The sequence below is a fragment of the Pteronotus mesoamericanus genome, unplaced genomic scaffold (genome assembly GCF_021234165.1).
Source record: "Pteronotus mesoamericanus isolate MK-2021 breed Mesoamerican mustached bat unplaced genomic scaffold, CSHL_Meso_final contig_78, whole genome shotgun sequence".
NCBI lineage: Eukaryota > Metazoa > Chordata > Mammalia > Chiroptera > Mormoopidae > Pteronotus > Pteronotus mesoamericanus.
The window spans coordinates 31,001,913-31,026,194 of NW_026555258.1; the positions used below are offsets into that span (position 1 = coordinate 31,001,913).

The 24,282-nt window shown below is 46.6% G+C and overlaps 2 protein-coding genes and 1 pseudogene across 7 annotated transcripts in view; 1 reads left to right on the plus strand and 2 right to left on the minus strand.

Moving 5' to 3' along the window:
* Positions 1–2,340: 2,340 nt before the first annotated feature.
* Positions 2,341–2,920, minus strand: LOC129079136 (glyceraldehyde-3-phosphate dehydrogenase-like; annotated as a pseudogene).
* Positions 2,921–14,068: 11,148 nt separating this feature from the next.
* On the plus strand, positions 14,069–16,062 carry CIMIP2B (ciliary microtubule inner protein 2B). 2 transcript variants are annotated; one of them, XM_054584691.1, is made up of 6 exons: positions 14,069–14,130; positions 14,526–14,749; positions 14,837–15,083; positions 15,245–15,296; positions 15,441–15,570; positions 15,859–16,062. In XM_054584691.1, exons 1-6 carry the CDS (start codon positions 14,069–14,071, stop codon positions 15,945–15,947), a joined length of 804 nt encoding a protein of 267 aa, XP_054440666.1. In that variant the 3' UTR covers positions 15,948–16,062. The 2 variants fall into 2 exon arrangements, with proteins under 2 accessions (XP_054440666.1, XP_054440665.1); XM_054584690.1 differs by having other exon boundaries at positions 14,837–15,039; positions 15,373–15,570.
* The window catches only part of RUSC2 (RUN and SH3 domain containing 2), a 61,224-nt gene continuing 52,370 nt past the window's right edge, over positions 15,429–24,282 (minus strand). For 4 of the 5 annotated variants that reach the window (XM_054584685.1, XM_054584687.1, XM_054584689.1 and 1 more), the window contains 11 exons: positions 21,527–22,153; positions 21,114–21,299; positions 20,801–20,941; positions 19,584–19,660; positions 19,199–19,373; positions 19,004–19,109; positions 18,264–18,310; positions 17,017–17,836; positions 16,786–16,923; positions 15,923–16,702; positions 15,429–15,443 (listed from right to left, as the gene is read on the minus strand). In XM_054584685.1, the coding sequence (XP_054440660.1) occupies positions 16,501–16,702; positions 16,786–16,923; positions 17,017–17,836; positions 18,264–18,310; positions 19,004–19,109; positions 19,199–19,373; positions 19,584–19,660; positions 20,801–20,941; positions 21,114–21,299; positions 21,527–22,153 (2,519 nt within the window). In that variant the 3' untranslated portion in view covers positions 15,429–15,443; positions 15,923–16,500. Of the gene's footprint in view, positions 15,444–15,922; positions 16,703–16,785; positions 16,924–16,955; positions 17,837–18,263; positions 18,311–19,003; positions 19,110–19,198; positions 19,374–19,583; positions 19,661–20,800; positions 20,942–21,113; positions 21,300–21,526; positions 22,154–24,282 lie in introns of those variants that run through there. The other variant, XM_054584688.1, reaches the window with a different exon arrangement.

Sequence of the window (24,282 nt, forward strand, 5' to 3'; positions counted from 1 at the left end):
CGACACAGCTTGAAAGAGCGCGGCCGGGTTCTCTTCAAAACTTCCAAAGTACTGTATTTCTGTTTCTTTGGTAAGCTGAAAATTAGAGACCTGTCCCATGTTTATGAGAATTGGGGCCAAGTACTCTTTGTCAAGGGCTAATGAGAAGAGAATAAATAAAAAGTCTTAAATTATAAAGGATGCATTAGGGCCAGGGGAGGTGCGGAGGAAGGCCAGATGCTGTCTCGGTGAGGTTTTGCACAAGTTTGGAGGGAAGAGCCGGAGAGATTCACAGCCCTTGCAGAGCCAGTGGAGACAGACCAGTCTGGATTAACCTGTGCCTAGACCATCTACATCATATTCGTTCCTCCAGAGGCAATTTGGTCTCAGCAAAACAAACTCATTCGTTACTTTAAATTAATGTTAACATCTACACCTATTTGATTTCTAGAGTTACGCTTTGAACACATAAGCAGAAATAAAATAATTAAAAACTTTTAATTGTAAATTTGCTTTCTATAGAAGTATGAGCTCTGTAAATACTAGGAATTAATGCTTCATTTTGTTTAAATAATATCATAATGGGTACTTGTAATCAACACGTGTGTGACCCTTTATCCAAGTCTGAGAATTACTATAGCTGATGATAGTAATTCCAAGCAGAGGCACCAGATTCCTGTTTAAGAAACACTACTGTGGTGATTGTATAAACAGGGAGCCACTTTAGGAAGGAGGCTCTGACAATGATTCAGTTAGGAGAGGATGAGGGACTGAACTAGGATAGCGATAACAGGGAAGAAGAAGAAGAGGAAACACCCGAGCAGTATGGGAAAACTTGCTGATTGATTAGCACCCAAAGTCAGTCCTGTGGAGAGAAAGACCGTCAGCCAGGATCGTTTTTAAATTTCTAGCTTAGGTGATAATTCTATTATCAACTGAGATAAAGAATCCAGGAGAAGGAATGGTTGAATGGAGGAAGGTAAAACGATTGCCATAAATAAAGGGGTAATGGTCAAACTATGAAAGTAGCTACCATCATCTAAGTAGGGTGTATAGAGGGAGAAATAGACTGGCAGTGGAATCCTGGGGTAAACCAACATTAGAGGATGGAAGGAGGAAGACAAGTCCATGAAGAAGACTGAGAAGAAACAAGGTGAAAGATAGGAAGAGAATCTAGAGAGCCTGGTGCCATGGAATCTAAGGAATGGAGAGTTTACGGAAAATAGAATAATGAACAGCATTAAATGGTATAGATAAAATTTAAATGTTCCTTCAGTTAGGCTATTAGAATATCCTTTTGTTGTTTTTCAAACTTTTTATGATGGAAAATGTCAAAAGTAAAAAAAAACCACACAAAAACAGAGAGAATAGAACAATGGACTCTTCTTAACCTTGAGTGAGTAAGACCATTTTGGTATGTAATCATTATACCCATGTATAATGCTCATCCTTATTTTTCCCTCAAAAATTTGGGAAATAAAGTGCGTATCATACATAGCAAAATACGGTAGTTTTAAACAATTGTTTATTTGAATCAAAATCTGAATAAGGACCATACCTTGCAGGTGATATGTCTCTTGAAATTTTTGAAAATCTTTATTCTCCATCTTTTTCCACTTACTGTTTAATTAATGGTTTTTTTTTAAGAAACCAGGTCATTTATCCTGTAGAGTTTCTCAAAGTTTGAACCTTGCTGAGCTTCTTCTGGTATAATTTAGCATCTTCCTCAGCTCTGTATTTCCAGTAAATTGGTAGTTAGAGACTTAATTAGATTTAGATTTGATTATTTTGGCAACACTAATTCAGAGGTGGTTTTAGTACATTTACCAGGAGTCATACCATGATGGTCTCTTTGTGATGTTAGTAACTAATGATGATCGTTGTCTAGACCAACATTGATCTAACATGACACTATTGATATTTTGGGCCACATACTTCTTTACTGTAGGGAGCTGTCCTGTGCCTTGTAGAATGTTTAGCAGCATCTCTGGCCCCAGCTCGCAGAATGTCAGTAACAACTCCCCTAACTGTGACATCCAAAAATGTTTCTAGACAATTGCCCGTTGTCCCCCAGGGGGCAAAATGTCCCTGATTGAGAATCACTGGTCTAGGTTCATTAACATAGGAATTAGAAAATAATATTCTTCTGTCTTTCTTTTTTTGAGGGGGTTTACAGTGAACTTTATTGATTGCGTATGAAAAGATGGGGCTCCCTGAGCCCCTCCCCTTCAGGGGGTATGAGATAAAAACTGTGGAGGTCAAGAGATTCTCAGTGTGTTGGGAGGATTGATTTGGGGCAAGGGCTCCCCAGCAGCTGAGGGCCTCTCTTCCTTTCACTGGGGCTGGTGGTCCAGGGGGCTCTTACTCCTTGGAGACCATGTGGACCGTAAGGTCCCCCACCCTGTTGCTGTAGCCAAATTCATTGTCATACCAGGAAATGAGCCTGACAAAATGGTCCTTGAGGGCAATGCCGGCCCCAGCATTGAAGGTAGAAGAGTGGGTGCCACTGTTAAAGTTGCAGGAGACAGCTTGATCCTCAGTATAGCCCAGGATGCCCTTGAGGGGGCACTCTGATGCCTGCTTCACTATCCTCTTGGTGTCATCATTTTTGACAGCTTTCTGTAGGTGGCAGGTCATATCCACAGCCTTGGGGCAGGGACATGGAAGGCCGTGCCAGTGAGCCTCCCATTTCAGCTCAGGAATGATCTTGCTCATAGCCTTGGCAGCACCAATAAAAGCAGGGATGACGTTCTGGGCAGCCCCTTGGCCATCACGCCACAGCTTCCCAGAGGGACCATCCAGTCTTCTGGGCGGCAGTGATGGCCTGGACTGTGGTCATGAGTCCCTCCATGATGCTGAAGTTGTCATGGATGCCCTTGGCCAGGGCTGCCAAGCAGTGGGGGTGCAGGAGGTGTTGCTGACAATCTTGAGGGGTTGTCATACTTGTCGTGGTTCACACCCATCACAAACACAGGGGCACCCGCAGAAGGGGCAGAGATGGTGGCCCTCCTGGCACAACCCTTCAAGAAAGCCTCAGCATTCTTCAAGGTAATAAAGACGCAAGTGGACTCCACAGCACATTCAGCAACAGCATCCCCTTGTGATGCTGGTGAGATCTCGCTCCTGGAAGATGGAGATGCACTTTCCATTGATGACAAGCTTCCCGTTCTCAGCCTTGACTGTGCCTTTGAACTTGCCATGAGTAGAGTCATACTGGAGCATGTATATCATGTAGCTGAGGTCAATGAAGGGGTCATTGATGGTGACAAATACCCACTTTGCCAGAGGTAAAAGCAGCTCCGGTAACCAGGTGCCCAATATGGCCAAATCTATTCACTCGACCTTCACCGCTATATCTCAGGGTTGAGGTTTTACCTGGCACCGTGCAGACAGATGCAGGTGTCGAACAGGAGGAACAGAGAGCCTGTCCTCCTTTCTCTGTTAGGTAGAAGAAATACCTCTACAAAGAGAAGCTTTTTCCCATTATCCACTTGTTCACTAGAGATATATTTCATGTAGGAAAGGCAAGAAAAATGTTTGTTTCCCTTTTATTTTATCAGCTTTTAATGAGTTGGATGCTAGGTATAGCATCCCCCAAAAAGGAACAATGAGGGGTTTTTTTAGTACTATTATTAACTCATAATTTAACACATACATGATGTATTTCAATCGTTGGCCGTTTTTATAATTTTGATGTTTAAATTGTCTTTTTTGGCCAGGGGAACTTATTCAAGTTAGCACCTGGGTCCTTCTGATATGACCCTTAAGGCTTTTTTTTTCCCCCTTTGATGTGATAAAGTCCTCCAGGCTCATTTTATATATTCCTAGACCAGAGCTGGTATCCACTATTTTTTCCAGTGATTCATCGTTCGTTTTAATTGGAAATGGTATTTAAAGACCACAGTCTGGGTCTTAGGGATATAGATTATTTGACCTCAGGAAGAGCAGTGAAATGAATATATAGTCAATTCCCTGTTCTTCTTAAAACAGTCCCTTCCACCATCTCTTTATTATAAAAATTTTAAACCTCAAAAAGTTGGAGGAATGTACAATGAACACCTGTATACTCTCACCTAGTTTCAATAACTGTTTACATTTTGTTGTGTTTGTTCCATCTCGTGGTATGGTGTGGGATGATATCATGTTAATTTTATAAAAAAGATTTTATTTATTTATTTTTAGAGAGAGGGGAAGGGAGGGAGAAAGAGAGAAACAGCAACGTGTGGTTGCCTCTCTCATGCCCCTCGCTGAGGGACCTGGCCTGCAACCGAGACATGTGCCCTGACTGGGAATCAAACTGGCAACCCTTTGGTTCACAGGCCGGCACTCAATCCACTGAGCCACACCCGCCAGGGCTAGGATATCATGTAATTTTTATTGTACCATTTGAAAATAAGTTTTAGGTGTCATAGCACTTCATTAGTGTTACCTGCTAAGGTCATTTTCTATATGACCATAATGCCTTTATCACATCTTGAAATACTTTCTTCATTTAATTTTATTGGTTCCTTTTTCTTAAATCTCTTTTGCTGATTCTTCATCTTCCTGACTTCTAAACATTGGTGTATCCAGCCTTGACCTGTGTGGCTCAGATGGTTGAGCATCGTCCTGCAAAGCAAAAGGTCACTGGTTTGATTCCTGGTCAGGGCACAGGCGTGGATTGTGGGTTTGTTTCCTGGTTGGGCACATGGGAAGCAACCAATCAATGTTTCTCTCATCGATGCCTCTCACTCTCTCTTTCTCTGTTCCTTCCCCTCTCTCTAAAAATAAATAAATAAAATCTTAAAAAGAATAAACGAGTGTGTCCAGAGCTCCATCATCAGACCTGTTCTCTGCACACACATACACAGTGGGTCATTCCATGAACTCCAAGGCTTTAATACTACATATATAGTAATAACTATCATTTTTTCTCTGTTGACCTAAATTCTCCTCTGACATCTAGAATCCTATGTTCAGTTGCTTATTTACCATCTCCAGTAGGGTATCTAATTGGCTTTTCAAAACTGATGACTATTGCCCTGGCTGGTATGGCTCAGTGAGTGGATTGAGTGCTGGACTGCAAACCAAAGGGTTGCTGGTTTGATTCCCAGTCAAGGCACATACCTGCATTGTGGGCCAGGGTTTGATTCCCAGTCAAGGCACATACTTGCATTGTGAGCCAGGTCCCTAGTGGGGGGTATGTGAAAGGCAACCACACACTGATGTTTCTCTCCCTCTCTTTCTCCTTTTTACCCCTATCTGTACAAATAAATAAATAAAATAAAAATGGAACCAAAAAACTCCTGATGACTACCAAAGAGAAATCTTGAATCTTGACTCTTTCTGGTCTTTTTTTAAGTTCTCCCCATCTCAATAAATCCAATCTATTAGGTGCTCAAGCAAGACAAGTCAGTTACCCTGATTCCTCTCGTTCTCTTTATCCCATATCCAGCCCATCAGCAAATTTCATATGCTTGTATGTTTGAAATCCATAAGCTGACTTCATAAGACATTTCCACTGCCTCTAACTCAGTCTAAGCTATGACTGTCTCTTGCCTAGATTGTTGAACTAGCTTCCTTTTTGGTCTCCCTGCTTATGCCTTTGTCTCCCTACAGCCTATTTTCCACACCGCTGCCAAATACTCCTTTTAATGCGCAAGTCAGATCATTTTATCTCTTTGCTTTAAACCTTCTGTTATCTCACTCAGAACTGAAGCCAAAATCTTTCCTATAATTTTCTTTCTAATATTTATACCTTTAATTTCTATTCCCTTACTTACTTCAATATAATGTTGAGTGAAGTAAACCCTTGTATCTTGTTCCTGATCTTTAAAAGAGTACTTTTAGTGTTTCACTATTAAGTTTCATGTCTACTGTAGGGTTTTTTTGTTTTTTTTGTTTTTTTTTTTTGTAGCTAGATTGGCTAGAGGGTTTTGCTATGCTCCCTCTGTCTCTCACTTCTGGGACCAGCAGGACAGCCTGGGCATGTTCTTCTCACGGTGATGGAAGGACAAGAAGACAAGCACAGTCTTGCAACTCCTTTTCATGTCTTTAGATCACACCATGTCTGTCAACATCCCAGTGGCCAAAGCAAATCACAGGGCTAAGCCCAAAGTACACTCTGTAGAGGTGGTGTAGAAAGGGAGAAAAGATTTCTAAACAATGACACTTTACATTAATATTCTAAAGTTAAACTAACTTTGCATTTATAGAATAAACACAATTTGATTTTGAATCTTCCTCTCCTTTTTCTTTTAACGTTATATATTTTTTGTATTTTACAATTTTACTTATCAGCTCTCTACTGAGATATAATTCACATACTATATAATTCACCTATTTAAAGTAAATTCAATGGGTTTTATTATATTATTCTATACAGTAGTTCTAAAAATTTTTCATTACCTCAAGGAGAAACCTCATGTGCATCAGCAGTTACTCCCTATACCTGACCCTCCCACCCCCCTGCCAAACTCCTTTACCCTCAGCCTTAGGCAACCATTAATTCACTTTCTGATTGTATAGATTTGCCCCTTATGGACATTTCATATATGGACTCATACACTATATGATCTCTTGTATCTTGCTTCTTTTATTATTTTCAAGGTCTATTCATGTTATAGCATGTATCAGTATGTGGATCATGAGAAGAAGATACCTATTAAGAAGGGCTGATGGCTAATGGGGCTCAAATTTTAAAGCAGGGCCTAACAGCTATTTCTAGTGGCCTCTGACACAAAGTGCACTTCAGGGGATGCCTGCATCAAACTGCCTGCCTCCCACACTGAAGTGCCTGCCTATTCTGTGTTCCTGCCATCTGAGCCAGCCCTTATAAAGGAGATCCTGGAATTGTATTTAAACCAACAGGACTGAGGTTTATCTCGTCCGATTGGAGCTACACAACTGTATCCCCATGAGCATCTCTACTGACCAGTGGCTCCATTATGACTAATCGAGATAGTCTTTTCGACCAATTAAACTTTGAGGATTGGAGCTTCATTTGCATGAGGATGAACCAATCAGGGACCAGGGGTGCGGACTTCTCTCTATATAAATCAGCTCTCTGGGGTCTTACTTTCCATCAAAGGCTGAATGAAGACTGCACTTCCCCAGCTCGAGCTGAACCACGAGGGATAATCTCGCTAGATCAGGGTGGAGCAGAGCAGGCAGAGCAGGCAGAGCACAGCAGAGCTGTCTAGTCAGAGGGGCCTTGTCTAAGGGCTGTCTCGCTCCAGGGCCACCTCATAACTGTGCTGTTCCACAGCTGTGCTGCTTCATTATTGAGCTGTTCTTACAGTTGTGCTGTATCACAGTTGAGCTGCTTGCACTGAATACAGTTTCCGTCTCACCACAAATTGAGGATTCCTGTTGGAGTTGGCACCAACAACCAGTGGTTGAAAAATATTTTATTTTTATGGCTAAATAATGTTTCATTGTACAAATATACCATGATTATTTATTCATCAGTTGAAGATCATTTCCACTTTTTGGCTGTTATAAATGATGCTCCTATGAACAATCATATACAGGTTTTTGTGTGGGCATCTTTTTTCTCATGACCTGTTTTGCTTTGTTTTGTTTTATTGCTCTCTTCTTCCTCTTCTACTTTCTTTTGGTTTCAGTAAATATTTTTTTAGCACACCATTCTAATTTTCCTGTTTCTTTAAAAAACATTTATGTTTTTCTTCCTTAGTCATTGCACTAGGGATTAGAATCCAGTAAAATTGCTGAAAAACACACAATGACCTATAGCATATATAGTTGATTTGCTTTCAATAAATCCTCATAAGAACAGCTGTCATAATGTTGGAAGTAGAAGTCCTCCAATGAGTCATCTAACTGGTAATGCTGGTTAGGAAGAAAGCAGTTGACATTTGAATATATTTTTCATGTAATGAGCCATCCTATAGTACTCTTATTCTCATTGTTTTTCAGTGGCTTGTCAGAGTTTTGTAGGTAAGCAGATAAAATTTTTCTTAACAACCTTTATGGTTCTTATTACTTGATTTTGTTTCATGCACTGTTTAGACCATCTAGAATAATGTTGAATATAAAGGTGAGAGTGATCAGTCTTGTCTTGGTTCTGACTTTTAAAAGATTGACTACAGTGAAAGACTATCAACTCTTCTACATGCTCTACATTTTATGCCCATGGCAAACACAGCTAATCCTTAGTACTTTTCTCTGCTAAGCCATGACCCTATTCCAGAAAGCTCACCTTATCACTCCTAAAAGTGACTACAATTAATTGGATTTGGTTCAGTGAACAAGATCTGTTTGCCAACCCTGGTTCTGGTTTTTCTCTTTGATGTAGTTTGATAATGGCTGTTCCTTTCAAATATTCTTTATCATGTTTCTATTTTTGGTTTACTAAAAATCCTTTTTAAAAAATCACAAATGGAAATTTCATTTTATAAAAGATTTCTCCAATATCTGTCAGGGTGATTAAATGGCTTTTATTTCCATTGGATTATTGACATTAACCACACTGATAGATTTTCTAGTTCCATCATTGTTGCAGCCCTGGAGTATATCCTATTAGTCTCTCTCTCTTTTTTTTTTAAAAGATTTTATTTATTTTTAGAGAGAGGAGAAAGGGGAGAGAAATATCAATGTGTGGTTGTCTCTCACATGCCCCTTACTAGGTACCTGACCCACAACTCAGGCATGTGCCTTGACTAGGAATTGAACCAGCAACCCTTTGGTTCACAGGCCAGTGCTCAATCCACTGAGACACACCAGCCAGGGAAAATTTTTCCTATTTTCATCAGCTTATGATGTTCCTTTTTCTAGTTTACTGAGTTGACTGCTTAGCTATTAGCTAGTTAACTTATTTGGTTTTAGACCTGTTTACCAGGCTAGTCTGTCTGTAGCCTATTCTGCTGAAGCCATCATGGGCTATAACACATGGCCTGCCCTCCCCAGGCAGAGTTGGTTGATAAGGGTGGCTGGTTCACCTACTGTGAGATGCTTGAGAGAGATGAGTGTGGTATAAATATTAGTGCTTATCTATATTTGTTTCTCCTTCCTTCCTGGCACATGGAAGTATACACTTCTGTGCTGCAAAATATTAATAATTGGTAAATCCAGGTAATGGTTATATTTTTATTATATTTTTTCTATATATTAGTTTTTTTCTAAATTAAGATGTTCAAGAAAATATATATCAGGGTCTTAATTCCCAGAAAAATGTGGTTGGGGCCAGACATGAATATTTAAAAAAAAAACAAACCGCTCTAGGTGATCCTGAACCTCTGTTACTGTCCTCAACTCTTTTCTTTCTTTCCAAATTTCAACCAAACACTGAATTTCTAGTTATTTAGGATTTAACATAAGATAGGCACTAGGTCAATTGCTCTTTATGCATCATCTCATCTTTCTTGTCCTACTCATTGAGGTAGTAATATTAGCTTCCCACTTTATTTATTTACTATTTTTTATTTTTAAGAAAATGTATTTTATTGATTATGCTATTACAGTTGCCCCATTTTTTCCCTTTCCTTTATTCCCCTTCACCCTGTACTCTCCCTGCCACCAGCATCCTTCCCTGCCCCTTAGTTCATGTTCATGGGTTGTACATATACGTTCTTCAGCTTCTCCATTTCCTATACTATTCTTAACCTCCGCCTGTCTATTTTGTACCTACTATTTATGCTTCTAATTCCATGTACCTTTTCCCCCATTCTTCCCCCTCCCCCTGCCCTCTGATCTCCATTTCTGTGATTCTGTTCCTGTTCTAGTTGTTTCCTTAGTTTGTTTTTGTTTTTTTAAGGTTCAGTTGTTGATAGTTGAGAGTTTGTTGTCATTTTATTGCTCATAGTTTTTGATCTTTTTTTTTTCTTAGATAAGTCCTTTTAACATTTCATATAATAAGGACTTGGTGATGATGAACTCCTTTAACTTGACGTTATCTGGGAAGCACATTATCTGCCCTTCCATTCTAAATGATAGCTTTGCTGGATAGAGTAATCTTGGACGTAGGCCCTTGCCTTTCATGACTTGGAATAGTTCTTGCCAGCCCCTTCTGCCTGCAAGTTTTCTTTTGAGAAATTAGCTGATAGTCTTATGGGAACTCCTTTGTAGGGAATGTCTCCTTTTCTCTTGTTGCTTTTAAGATTCTCTCTTTACCTTTAATCTTGGGTAATGTAATTATGATGCGCCTTGGTGTGTGCTTCCTTGGGTCCAACTTCTTTGGGACTCTCTGAGCTTCCTGGACTTCCTGAAAGTCTTTTTCCTTTTCCAGACTGGGAACGTTCTCCTTCATTATTTTTTTCAAATAAGTTTTCAATTTCTTGCTCTTCCTCTTCTCCTTCTGGCACCCCTATGATTTGAATGTTGGAACGTTTAGTTGCCCTGGAGATTCCTAAGCCTCTCCTCATTTTTTTTGAATTCTTGTTTCTTCATTCTGTTCTGGTCCTGTTTTTTCGTTCTGCTCCAAATTGTTGATATGAGTCTCAGTTTCTTTCCCTTTACTGTTGGTTCCCTTGATATCACTTTGCATAGCCTTCACTTCTTCCTCTATTTCACGACCATACTCAACCATTTCTGTGAACATCCTGATTACCAGTTTTGAACTCTGCATCTATTAAGTTTGCTATTTCTTCGTCCTTTAGTTCTGTTTTTGGAGTTTTGATTTGTTCTTTCATTTGGGCCCTATTTTTTTGTCTTGGCGTGCCTGTTACGTTGGAAGGGACAGAGCCTTAGGTATTCGCCAGGGCAGGGCTACCCAGGTCTCTGTGTTGTGGTGCTTTTTGTTGGGGAGGGTTTGGAGAGGGAACAGTGTCACTTGCCCAGCTCTTGGCCGGCTTTCAGTGACTTCCCCTGCTACCCACAAGCAAATTGGGCCCTCCTGGTGCTGATTCCCGGGTGGGTGGTTTGTGTACATTCTAGGACCCTGTGAGTCTCTCCAACAGACTCTCCTGTGAGGCTGGGAGTTTCTCCTGCTGCTGCAACTCCTACACGTTTTTACAGCTATAGGTTTTGAGGCTTTCTTTTCCCGCACTGGAACCCTGGTTGTGCGGCCTGTCTTGCTCCCCTGTTGTTCCTTTTGGTTTATCCACACGCAAATGTGGGACCCCCTGGTCCTCCAGCCGCCGCCTTGCCTGCCTTAGTCCTCCAGCCACTGTCTTGCTGCACGTCTTCTCTGCCCGGCTGCTCATTTCCACCCCTGGCTGCCTGTCAGCCCGTCCTGCTGGTCTGGATGAAAGTTTCTTCTTTAACTCCTTGGTTGCTGGACTTCCACACAGTTCTATTTTCTGGCAGTTCTGGTTATTTTTTGCTTTTAAATTTGTTGTGTTCCTTCTTTTGGCTGTGAGAGAAGGCAAAGTGTACTGACATACGCCTCCATCTTGGACGGAAGTTAGTTCCCCATTTTATAGTTGAGAAAACTGATGTTCGATGAGATGAATATGGCAAAACCTTATATTTCTAGTAAAGCTAGGAGCTGAACTCGGTGGGGTTTTTTGGAAAGATTTTATTTATTTATTTTTAGAGATGGGGAAGGGAAGGAGAGAAACATTGATGTAAGAAACCCCCATCTGTTGCCTCCCCGACGTGCCCCAACTAGGGACTGAACTACAGCCCAGGCATGTGCCCTGACCAGAAATCAAACTGGTCACCCTTTGCTTTGTGGGATGCTGCCCAACCAAGTGAGCCTCACTGGTCAGGGCTAAGTGGTTTGTTTGTTTTGTTTTGTTTTCTACATTGTGATACCTTTGGCTCTAAGTAAAAGAAAACTTAAAGTCACCTAAACAGTAATGAAGTTATTTTACAGGAAACAGTTGGTTATTTCGGTGTCTCTACATTACCATCAAGGACCCAGGCTTTTCTATTCTGACACCCGCCCTTGATGTATTCAGGCTTTGTCCCCAGATTAGGTTTCACGATGCCTGCCAAAGTTCCATCATCACATCCACAGAACTTCTAGAGGCAGGAAAAGACATCATTCCGTCTTGTCCATCTTTTTCTTTTTAATTCATTGTGCCTCTCTTTTAAGAGCAAAGAATCTTTTCCCAGGACTCTCTCTCATCCCAGACTGCCTCTCGTGTCGCCAGAATGCCTCAAGCTTATGCTAGCCTATCATTGGCAAGAGGTATGGGACCACTATCATGGGCTTATATTAATCAAGACTCACTTCTAGGGCTGGCTTCAAGCTTCCCTGAAGTTGCTGGCTGCTCGGCAAAACAAAATGAAGATCCCATTAGGAAAAATGGACACGGGGGCAGGGAATAGGTATGAGGTACGCAACCAATGGTGTCTGCTACAGAACCCAGACGTCCAGGTTGTTAACCTTGACACACTACTGCTATTCCTGGTTCTCCCTGCAGCTCCCGCCCTCACTCCAGCACAGTGATTTTCAAGCAGTGTGCCACAGGGTTTTTAATGCACACAATACCTGACTATTTAGTCCAGGGCACTGACCTCTTTTCCCTTAGACTGTCAAATAAAAAAATGATGACAGCCAAGAAAATAGTTGTCAGGTGTCAATGAATCAAAATTATACATTTTTTTGGTCATATCAGCAGAATTCTAGTTTATTTGTGCCATGAGATGAGGAAGGTTGAAAATCGCTGTTCTAACATATTTCCTTAATTGTGAGCCAAGTGCCCTACAACTCTAGCTCTAAATGACAGACACCAAGGCTGTCCTTGCAGAACAGTGCAGAATATGAAATGCATTCCTCAGGACCCAGTGCTCTTGGGCAACCCCTGAGAAGTCAGGGGTGTGCTTCGTTGGAGCAGGCACTATCACAGGCTGGGGCTGGGGAGAAGAGCAGAGGCTCCTTGGAAAGGCGGACTGGCTTGGCCTTGATTGACTGGGCCCCAGAGCTGAGTTCTCCACTCTCTCTGAGATCTGGTCTTCCTGGTCTGTCGTTCGCTTAGAATCGATTTCTTTTTGTAACATATTCTAATTTGCTCCCTGGTCTTAAACCCCAACATTACCCTTATATTTATTTCCTTTGAACTCTCACAATAAAAAAAAAACAACCTGTATCCACTGGATTTGCTAACCATTCATTGATTTCCTGTATGTATTAGAAGCTTAAAGACAATACTAGACAACAGGAAGGAAGTTAAATTTTAGCAGCTGTGTGCCAAGTTGTTTCACACACACTGTCTGACTTTGTCCTTAATAGCACCTTGGCAGGTTAGGTTATATTAACTCTCACGTTAGAGGTTAGAGAATCCAGAAGTGAAGTCATCTGCTCAGAGAAGGTAAGGTCAACTCAAGGGCACAAGCTATTAGGAGCCCATGACTGCCTGACCTCATGCATGTGCTCTTGTCACTACCACATCATCTGGGTTCATGGTCTTTATTGCTACAAAAATATTTGCATACATTGATTTGAGCCTCACAACAGTAGCAGGGTGAGTAGTGGTATCCGTGTTTTATGAACAGTAGTAGGGTTTAGAGATACTAAATTACTTGCCCAAAGTCATGTGAAGCGTAGCCTTTCTGCCTACATAGTACACGTTCTGCCATAACGAAGTGTGCCTAGCAGAGAGCAGCGTACCTGTTGAATGGGTAGTGATCCAGGTTATAGTAGGTGTGCAAAAAAAAAAAAAATTGTTAAATTATACTATTGAAAATTTACAATGTCACTGCCTAGATGTCTCTAGTTTCCTTTTTTCCCCTGTTGCCTCCCCTCTGGGCTCTCCTCAGAGACCCCCTTTTCCCAAGGAACTCTATCACCTTTAATCAAGACTCACAAAGAGCAGAATCCACATCTCCTCAGTCAGGTGCTGAGAGGGGGGCTTAAGAAGGAAGGGCCCTCTTTTGAGATGCAGCTGAATGGACCTAACAGTTTTTGCTCTCCCTCTTCCCGCTTCAGGACTTCCTTGGCTCCTGGAGTGGGGAGGCTTGTTCTGAGACGTTTTCTAGCTCCCAGGTGGTAGAACTGCATTTGTTCTGGAGTAGACAGACCTGTGAGCCTCTGTTCTCCTGTTCCTCCGGCCTTGGCCTTGGCAGTCATCATACTAGTACCCTGTCCCATCTCTCCTCCCTTAACCCCGCCCCTGCCTCTAGCTCCACCCCATAGCCCTGGACACAGTGTCCACAGCCCAGAGCCTCTGCTCAAAGGGAAACAGAAGGGACTGCCTGTGTTCCCATGGCTATGGCCAGCACCTTCATACCGGGGCTGAGCCCTCAGAATCCTCATTATATCCCAGGGTAAGACTTCTACCCAGAGCACAGCCCTGCTTGCTTCTGGGAATAGGGGTATAGGGATGTAGGAGTTGTGCCACCTGCATCGTGGGGGCCAAGTGGACATGCCTATACAGGAGGCACAGGGCTGGGATATCTATGGTGCTGGATAGAAAAGGAAAAGCAAGGAACAGTGGGAGCAGGGCCTGCCACAAAGCTTTGTGTTGTCTTCTCCATGGTAACAGGGTAACAGCAGAGGGGACGGCTTGCAAACCCAGACAGAGAACTGAGAAATGCCTGCTCCAGATATATGCACAGCTGAGTCCAGAAAAGATCAGTGCTTTTAGAGGTCTCTGCTTCTGTTTCTGGGGAGGGTGGGGCAGGGGGATTGTAGAGGTGAGTGGGTGCGTCCCGTGCTACAGGTACACAGGACACTGCCCGCTACTTCGGTTCAGCATGGGCCAGACCTATGGGCAGACGACTGGTCAGCTACTTCGAGGTGCTCCTGGCCTAGCCTGGCCCCCTGCTCGCCGCACACTTCTGCCTCCCATTCAGCCTCCAAGATCTCCCGAGGTTCCCAGGGGAAGCCTGCCTGTCAGGCGTGGGCACAAAAGGCTCAGTTCCAGCATGATCCCTGGGTACACAGGTATGTACACAAGTGTGAACAGATGCCCCATCCCAGAACGTGTGTCCCAAACACTAACAGAAACCTTCCCGCCCCCTGCCCACCTAGGTTTTGTCCCCCAGGCACAGTTCATCTTTGCCAAGAACTGCAGCCAGGTCTGGGCTGAGGCTCTGAATGATTTTACTCAGTGGCATGGGGGACAAGGGAATCAGGAGCTACCAAAGGAGGTCAAGGGAGAAGACGTGGAAAAAGACCAAGAGCCAAAGCCTAAGTCAGAGCTGGAGGAGGAGGAGGCAGAGCTGGGGCAGGAGGCGGGACAAGTAAGACTGAGAAGGTGGTGGGGGCAGGGAGTACAGTGTGGTGGAGTGGGAGCCCCGCCTCTGAGTAGGCGGGGGGTGCGGGGCGGGGGGCGGGGGGACACCGGCTTAACCGCTGCTCCACCTCCCTGGGAGCTGGTGTTTGTGCACGGGGCTGAACTTGATAGCCTATTTTTCTTCTGTCAACTTCTGTCACAAGGCTTCCCTCTATTCCATGGATGACAGAGACCCTCACAAGTTCTTCATGTCAGGTGAGGGGAGGTGGGTAACAACCACAGGTGTGGGGAGGCCCCCAGGAGGTCCTGACTCAGAATCCACATCCCTCAGGTTTTACTGGTTATGTGCCCCGTGCCCGTTTCCTCTTCGGCTCCAGCTTTCCTGTGCTCACCAACCAGGCACTGCAGGAATTCGGACAGATGTACTCACGGGGCAAACCCCAGAAGGGTCTCAAACATCTCCCCCCACTTTCAAGGACCTACCCTCAGAACCTGGGCCTTTTACCTCATTATGGGGGCTATGTGCCAGGTGAGGAAGGCCCCAGAAGGAGGCTTTTGGGGCTGGAATATTTGTGTGTGGTGGGAGGAGGGGAGAGAAAGAGATGTAGGTGGAGGGGTTGGAACTAATAAATATGGAGGACCTTGGATTATGTAGTTCAACTTTATCATTGGGCAGAAAAGGAAACTGAGGTAGATCACAGAGGGGAATTAGGACCAGATTTGGGAAGGCAGTTTGGAGGGTCTTGTCAACTGGCTGAGAAATAAATGGCTTTTCCATGCCGTTAGCTACAAGTGACAGACTCTCTTGACCGCACAGGCTATAAGTTCCAGTTTGGCCGCACATATGGGCATCTCACCCAGGATGCTCTGGGCCTCAGCACCTTCCAGAAGCAGGTTGTGGCGTAGACACCTGGACTGCAAGTTCTCTCTTCCCTTTTCATCTATCCCAGCCGTCCTTTTGGAAGAGAGAGAGAGGGGCTGGAGGGTGGGGGGAGGCACAAAGAGAATGGTTTGGAGGCCAAGCACCTTTTTTATTAATAGGTGTAATAAATAAATAAATAAATACATAAACAGAAGCCTGGGCTCCTCTTCCCTCCTCTGACCGCCAGGCACTGGCCGCAGCCTATTTACATCTGGGAACTTAGGGATCTGCCCCTGGACTAACACCCACCATCATCACCGCTTGGCCTAGGGGGCCCTGCACCCACGGAAAGGCAGGCCCGGATGGGCCGGGGAAATGCTGGCAGCCTGGTGCTGCGTCCCTCCCCTCCTTTCCTGGGTGGAGGTCTGGACGAGGTCACTGGCACAGTTAAGGGGGAGTAATTAATACTGAGCACAGGGATAAGTGGCCCCAGCTCTCGGTCTGCTCTGTAGCCAAGCCAGAGGGCTTGGGAAGGGCTCTCAGGCTCTGAGTCTGGGGTTTATGAGGGTCCCTGAGGCCACCAGCATGCACAGGGCCTCAGTTTTGGCTGCTTCCAGGAGTTGAACTTGGAGTTGGGGTCAAGGTCACATAGGCCAGAGGCACCAGGCCAGTGTCAGGGCCACGACTACAGCGCAGCCAGTCCCCTCCGGCTGGCCCCAGCACTCGAAGGATATCTCCCTTGTGGAAGCTCAGCTGTCCGGGGCCTGTGGCCAGATGGTGGCACAGCGCCTTTACTTCGCTGGAAAAACAACAACGGGAGGTCAGAGTAACCCCACCCAAAACCAAACCCAGCCCCCCAACCCTCCGTCTCCCAGAGCTCACCACGGAGGTTTGGAGGGCAGGGCTGGAGAGTGTGGCTCCTGCGGGCTCTCCCTGGGCTCTGGTTCCCGGCGGACACCCACCGTCTGTGCCACTAGTTGGAACATGGACTTGTCCAGACTCAGCCAGTCCGATGGTAGCCTGGGGAATGGCAGTTGGGGCGCTGGCTGGCTGTGCCCTGGCTAAGATCAGGCTCCCCCACTCCCTCCACTTATACCATGGGCTACCTCTTACCTGTTTGTGGGCCGGGCTTCCCGCTGAGACTTTCGGGACCCAAAGAGGTATCCCCACTTGATGCCCCCAGGTGAAGGCCCTGAGGCTCCTTCCTCACTTTCGGTCATGGGGACAGTAGACCCCTCTCTCTCCCGACTGCGCCTCAGCTCAGCCAACACAGAATCAGGGGGGCTCCCCATCCAGAAGGGCCAGCCCCTGTCCCGGCCAAGGGTCTCCTCAGGGGCAGGGCAGGCCTCAGCTCCCTCTACCACTCCCTCTCGGGGTGGTGGTCCCCCACCTCCTGCCCCTTTCTTTTTCTCACTGCTGCTGCTACTGCAGCTATTGTTGCCACCACGGGGGAACCGAGAACCCTCAGCGGAGCCATCGATGTAGACCTGGGAGCTCTGCATGAGCTGGTACCACCAGCCAGCCTGCCCGCCTCGGGCCCTGCCACGCCCTGAGCCCCCGGCTGCCTCTGCCACCTCTTCTGTCTCCTCTTCTTCCTCTTCATCTTCTCCACCTTCTGGGGCGCCCACGCCTTTCACCCGTTCCCCTTGGGCTGCCCTGTCCATGTCTCCAGGGCCCTCCTGGCCCCGGGCCCGAGCCAACTGCAGTGTTGAGTGGGCGGACAGCAGTAGGTCCTGGGACACCCGCAGCAGTTCCTTGTGCTGCCGCTGCTGCTGCCCACTTTGCAGCAGCCGGTGCTGGAACAGTAAGTCGAGGCTGAAGGGCAGCAGGGCCAGGGGTTGTAGCAGCAGCAGCAGCTCCTCAAAGAGGCCAGGGCACACGGTATGTGCTGCACTCAGGAAGCCCCATGGCTGGTAGTGGGTCTGGATGATATCTAGGGGAAAAGGGAGAGGGACTGAGCCAAAGAAACAGAGCCTGGCCTGGGGTGGGCCTTTGAAAGGTAACCTGGGCAGTCACTGCGTCGTGCCGCACAGGCTGTGTACTGTGCCACTTAGAGGAACTACAGTGGTAAACCATTCCTGAAGTTGTGCAGCGCATTAACTCCACAACCTGAAGAAAGGTGTTGGGCTTCCTGACCACCTGACTTGCAGGTTGCCTGCGTATCCTCCCAACTGCAAGGCTCTAACACAGCAGAAGCCAGGGGAGGACTTGGGTAGAAGCCCAAGCTTTGAGGATGAAAGCTTGTGCGGTTCCCCTCTCCACCTCTAGCATCTGAAAAGACAGCTGTGCCTCCCTCTTTTGAGCCTCTGAGGTCTGGCCTATACTGAGTTTGCAATACAGGGCAGGGCTCTGGGCATTACCTTCATGGTTATAGAGGTGATTGAACCAGAACTCCAGGGACCGGATGCTGTAGGGAGAGAGGTGAAAAGAGTTGAGTCTTATGTGGACAGAGCCAGATGACAAGGTACAAAGGAGAAGGACATACAGGACAGACTATAGCTGGGCATCTCTCTTCTCCCTTTTATATGAGGGATGCTACCTGGTTCATTTAATGTCACATAGTTCTGGAGAGTCAGTGGGGATGGAGGGAGGGGGTGAACATGTGATTCACAAACCAATCACTTTGTCCTAGAATGGCGTCATCTTGTACAAGACCCAAGGAGGTCAGGGCAAGTACTGAGTACGGAGCCAAAGGGGATGACCTGGGCCCACACTTGAGAAAGAGTACTATGCCATGGGTCCCAAGGAGGACTTAGGGGGAGGCAAGATTTGGAAGCAGTGCTGGAATTGAGAGGATCAGGGTTTACAACAACCAGAGAAACAGAGAACCAGATTAATTTCCAAATAATCCAGACTGTGGATTTGTAAAAGCAGAAGACCACATTGGTGTCAGTGCCAGAGGGTTGTGGGTGTGGTGGGAAACCAGTGACCTACCGAGAGAGGCGGTAGCTAGGTGGGGAGGAAGTGAGCCTGGGCTCTGGCCACGGACCCCACAGACCCCCTTTCTGTCACAGTCTAGGGAGCTGCTTCCTTGGAGGAAGCAGAGCCCAGGGGAGAGGGTCGCTGGCTTACAGATCTTGCTGCGCTACCACACACTCACTTGAGCAGGCCAAGGATGAAGGCGTTGAAGCGCATGGTATGACTGGTGAGCTCTGGGAATTGGCTGACTTTGTTGTAGAGGCCGTGTAGGACCTTGGTGGATGGGCCTGGGAGAAAGCCGGAATTGAAGGTCACATGCTCAATCTCTGGAGCCCTAAATTCACCCTGGGGTCCCCATCTTGCGCCCAGCACTTACCTAGTTGTGTAGAAGCCTCAACCACACTCCACGGCATGTTCTTACGTTGCCCGATGATGACGTCTAGCACAAAGGCCTTGAGCCCATCCTCCAGCACGGCCCGCACCGCAGGGCACAAGTACTTCAGAACCAGATGGCCTACATTGGGGCTAACAGAGCTGTTCCCCAGCTTTGCCTGTGGATGCAGTAGGGAAGTACAGGGAATCATCTTAAGTCCAACCCTGGTCCTCTTTGACCCTCTTAGCCCTCATGGTGCTTCTCTTGTGATCCCCATCCCTAGGTATCAACTCTAGGTTCTAGATGCAGGAGAGCAAGGGAAGGTGGCAGCACAGGGAAGGTGAGGGTTGGCAGGGCACAACTCAGACCTCTACAGTTTCTTTCCTACCTTCACCCCAGGATCCCGGCTTGTGCCAAAATGGGCCACAATGAGGTCTACCGCAGTGTTAACAGCTTTCACCAGGCCTGGAAGCAAGAATTTGATGTAACAGGTCCTTGAGCAAGTCTCTGGGCAACCCAGCTGGGACTCAGTCCTCGGTGGGAGAGGCAATGGCTTCCATACATACACACTCTCTTTCTGTCCCTGCACGTGGGTCTCATCGGTACCAGGCCCCGGCCCCTGCCGAAGTTTGCCCAGCTCTCAAGCCCATTTTCACCTCCCAGCCTGGAACTACTTCAATGATTCCATTGTTGAGACCCTCAAAGTCCCAACTTCTGTCCGCTCTTACTCCTGGATCAATCTATTTGTCTTCTCCACTCTGAGACTCCAGGCTACTGGCTAAAGGCCAGGGCCACTCACACCAGTGACTGACAAGGGCACTTCTCTGAAGTGTGCCTTGTGGCACCCTCAGATAGGCTTTCAAGCTGCCATGCCAAATCTTTACCCCTCTTCTCAAGCCCTTGGTTCTACTTCACACAGAGAGCAGGGGCCACTGGCCATGAATTCCTTCAACTTTCCTCTCCGTTCAGAAGACATAAGTATATTCTCTGCTCCCTCCCTCCTACCCGTTCCCTCGAGCTCCCCTTCCATTTTGGAGGAAGGTGGCTCTTCCCCGTCTTGCCCAAGGTTCTTTCCTCTCCCTAAGCTCAAGAATTACCAGGGGGGTTTTAGCTTCATCTTTCTTCCTTTTAGTAGGCTCCTTCTCCCTCAGTCCATAATTATGCCCAATATTTTCCCATCATCTCACCGAAACTGCTCTCTCATGGTCTCTCATTTGCTAAACAGAGTGATTCCTTGCCAGTCGATCTTACTAGAAGTTACCGTCATGTTTACCCAAGCTTCTAGGCCCTGTAGCAATTGAATTTCCCCCATCGGAGCATCTGGGCATTTATTTATGACATGCAGTCTCCCTCACCATACTTAGCTCCCGGAGGGAGGAGACTAAAGTCTGACTCCAAAGCCTCTGATAAATGACCCTGCTCACTTGCACATACTCACAGTACACAGTACACAGACTTCTCGCCTCCATGTCTGTGCCCTCTAATTCCTTCTTGGCACTTGGAACTCTAAGACAGGGAAATATTCTGGAGGCCAGATAGCAGGGCGATAGGCACAAATAGGGAGTGACAACAACATTCCCGGCCTGAGCTGGGGGTAATATCCACCTTTTTTCTGAAGCAGGTCAATGGAAATGGCTTCTGAGTTGCCATCTGGGGACAGACAAAACTCAGCTGGCGGTTTCTCAGTCAAGGAAAAAGGATCTTGGAAGTCAGGGCAGGTCAGTGGTAATGGCTTAACTATTTGACCTGGAAAGAAGAGAGAAACATCAGTCCCAAGCAACTTTCTTTCTAAGAGTTGCAGCTCAATTCTGTGTCTTCTACCCTCTGAGGCATTTTCCTTTGAGACTGGCCCCTTCTCTAGCCCTTCCCTGCTACGGCAGAGCCTGTCCTGGGAGTACCGGGGACTTGGACCACACACCATTGAGCCGGCAGTTCAGGTGGCCAGCAGCACTGAGGGAGCCAGGGAACTCAAAGATGGGGTTCCTTCGGGCCAGCCGAGCGTCCTGTGGCCTTCGGTCTAGGCTCCCCGACAAACCAGGTGGCCCTAGTGGGTTCTTCCTCCTGTATTCCCGCCACTTGAGTGCTTGAGGGGATAGGTGGTTGGCTGAAAGCAGAAGAGATTAGTGGAAGAGACAGGCAAGAATTACCAGGAGACAGCATGTCATATCCACCCAGTGGGCCCATATAAAACATGAGATTTAGGAGTGAGCGCATATTATCCACAGATGCTGCAACCATTTTGACTCTGACCCCAGGCTGGAGTATAAGAAACAATTCAAAGGCAGGGGGACGGGGGCCAAAGTGTTCAGGGGCAGGCTGTGAAGCTCATACCATTACCAGGCCTGGAGGCCATGTTGCCTTCACCACCTCCCCGGGCCAGGCTCTCTGCTCGACTGAGGCTTGATCTCCAGGAGCCCAGAGGAGGCAAGCTTCCTGTTTCATGGAGTCGGTACTCAGCCAAGGTCAGTATCTTCTGATCCTCCTTCTGTGGCTGCTGGGAGGTGGCAGGCTGGACAGCAGGACAGGAGAGACTCCATGGGGGTGGGCTTTTTGTGGCTGTGCCCTGCTCAGGGGGAGGGGAGCACGAAGTGGAGGCAGAAGAGTCGGTGCTGAGCCCAAAGGGGCCAGCACTACGGATAGGGGAGTAGCTGCCCAGGGGTGACGGTCGCGAGGTTTCTGGCTCAGGCCCAGCTTTCCTGGCACCTCTGTTGGTGGATGCTTGTGACTCCCCTGAAGGAGCTGCAGCAGGGACTTGAGCAGCGGGGACAGCCAGTGGGGCAGGCTGCTGTGCACGGCTGCAGCCCGAGAGGCTGTAGAGCTGGGAAAGGCTGTGGAGGGCCCGGGCCTTGGACAACTGCTTGGGGAAGTGGTGCTGGAACACGAAGGGCTGGATGGGCAGCGTTGTTGGCCTCTGCTCCTTGCTGTAGCGAAGGACTGGTCGGCTCTCAGCACCACCTCCTGTACCAACAGGGATGGAAAAGGACTCAGATGGACAGACACTGAAACCAGATGAAAGGAAACGCAGAAGCGGACAGGAGATGGTGCTTACTGGGAAAGGGGGAGAGACGGGCAGGACCTGGGCTGTGGGAATTGGACGGGGTGGTGGTAGTCCAAGCCTGTGGAAGATGGCGCTGTTCTTTTATAAAACTTTTTCTATTGTTTTTATGATACTGAACTGTCCTGTATTCTTGGCTGTTTACCCATCCTTAATTTTCTTGACTTCAAAGGTGGCTGTATCTTAAGGCCCTGCATTATTCAAGTTCAGACATTCATACAGATGACTCCTCAACCCACAGCTTTAGCCCTGGTCTTCCTTTTGCTCTTTAGATCATTCTGCTTCAGGGTTTTGCCTTCATATAAAATTTGCTATTTGCAAATAGCTCATCTGTCACCTCCCTCCTGATGACTTCCATTTCTGTTGGTGGCAGAACCACCATTTTTCTGTTTCTAAGGCCTGAAGACTTAGGGTCACAGATTTTTCTGGGTCAAGGTGTTTACTTCAAGCTTTCACTCATCGTCCCCTTTCTCCAACCAAGCAGGTACATTTCATCCTTGAGCACATCCTACTGTACTAAATATTTCTTTACGTACAGCCAGAGTCAGCCTCCTGCCTCCCATTCACCCCATCCCACTCTTTCATGATCCAGGCACTGCAGTCTCAGAGTCCACATCTGCTCCCTCTACACATGCGCGTGTTCCCCAGGAGTGGTCCTCTCCTATTCTTTCAGACAGTCTTCAGGTCAGTGTCCCGCAAAACATGGGGCTCAGAACTAAACACAAAACTCTAGGTCACTTTGTCTCCGTTGTGTGGGTTGTGCTTCTAATAAAGCACCTATTAATAAAACGCAGCGCACACTGTAAGTATCTGAATGAACGCAAGGTGGTGCTATAAGCAGCCACACAGCCTAAAACCCTGGGTGTGGCTCACTAGCACAAATCTGGCTCAACAGCTCTGTGAGGCAGGAATTACATCCTTACTTGCCGGAGGAGAATACTGGAAATTCAGAGAGAATAAGTCATTTGCCCAAGGTCACACAACTAGGAAGTGGCAGAACTGTCTAAGCCAGAGTCTGACTTTGGGGCTAATGTTTGTTGTTGTTGTTTAAAGATTTTATTTATTTAATCTTAGAGAGGGTAAGGGAGGGAGAAAGAGAGGGAGAGAAACATCAATATGTGGTTGCCTCTGAAGCACCCCCTACTGGGGACTTGGTCCACAACCCAGGCATGTGCCCTGACTGGGAATCAAACCGGTGACCCTTTGATTCACAGGAGAGGCGCTCAATCCACTGAGCCACACAATGTTCTTTTTACCACATTGCACTACACATGAAATGGTATCAGTCTGAGGTTCACTATCCGTCATCTTTTCCCATTAATTTACTTCAGTGAGTCTTAAGGAGATGGTGACCACAGCCCTATTAGGGAGGGGTTTCAGAATCGTCCCCGGGGGACATTTTCAACACCCACCTGTCATCCCCGGTCAGCACTTAGAGAGTAACCTTTGTCATTCTCCCTTGCTCACTATGCTCTAGCCATACTTCCTTCAGTCCTTAACATGCCAAGTTCATTAACACAGTGGGGGCCTTTTGCACCTGCTCTTCTTTCTGACTGAAATTTCCTCTTCATTCAGGCATCAGCTCAAACACCACCTCCTCAGTAAGACCTTCTCTGACCACCCCAGCCCCTCTGGCAAGTCACACTCTATCTCATTACCCTGTTGGAATTTTTTTTTTTTTTAGCATTTTTCACTATCAGAAATGATCTTATTTGTTTATTGTCTATTACCTCTTGTAAGGGCTCCAAAAACTGAGGTTTCAAAAACTGTTCATTGCTGTATCTCCAGTGCCGAGAACACAGCCTGGTACAAAGTAGGTACTGAATAAAGATTTGTTAAGTGAATGAATCCCCGCCGAACCTTTGGTTAAGGCTGGCCTCACTGCATCCAAAATCTGTCAGCTTGCTTCCCAAAATACCAATCCCCTGTGGCCACTACTGCCCACAGAATAAAGGCGAATCGTGTCAGGCAGGCAGGTGTCCACACTGGCTACAGAGTAGTCCCCTCTCCGCTCAAACTCCCACATGAGCGT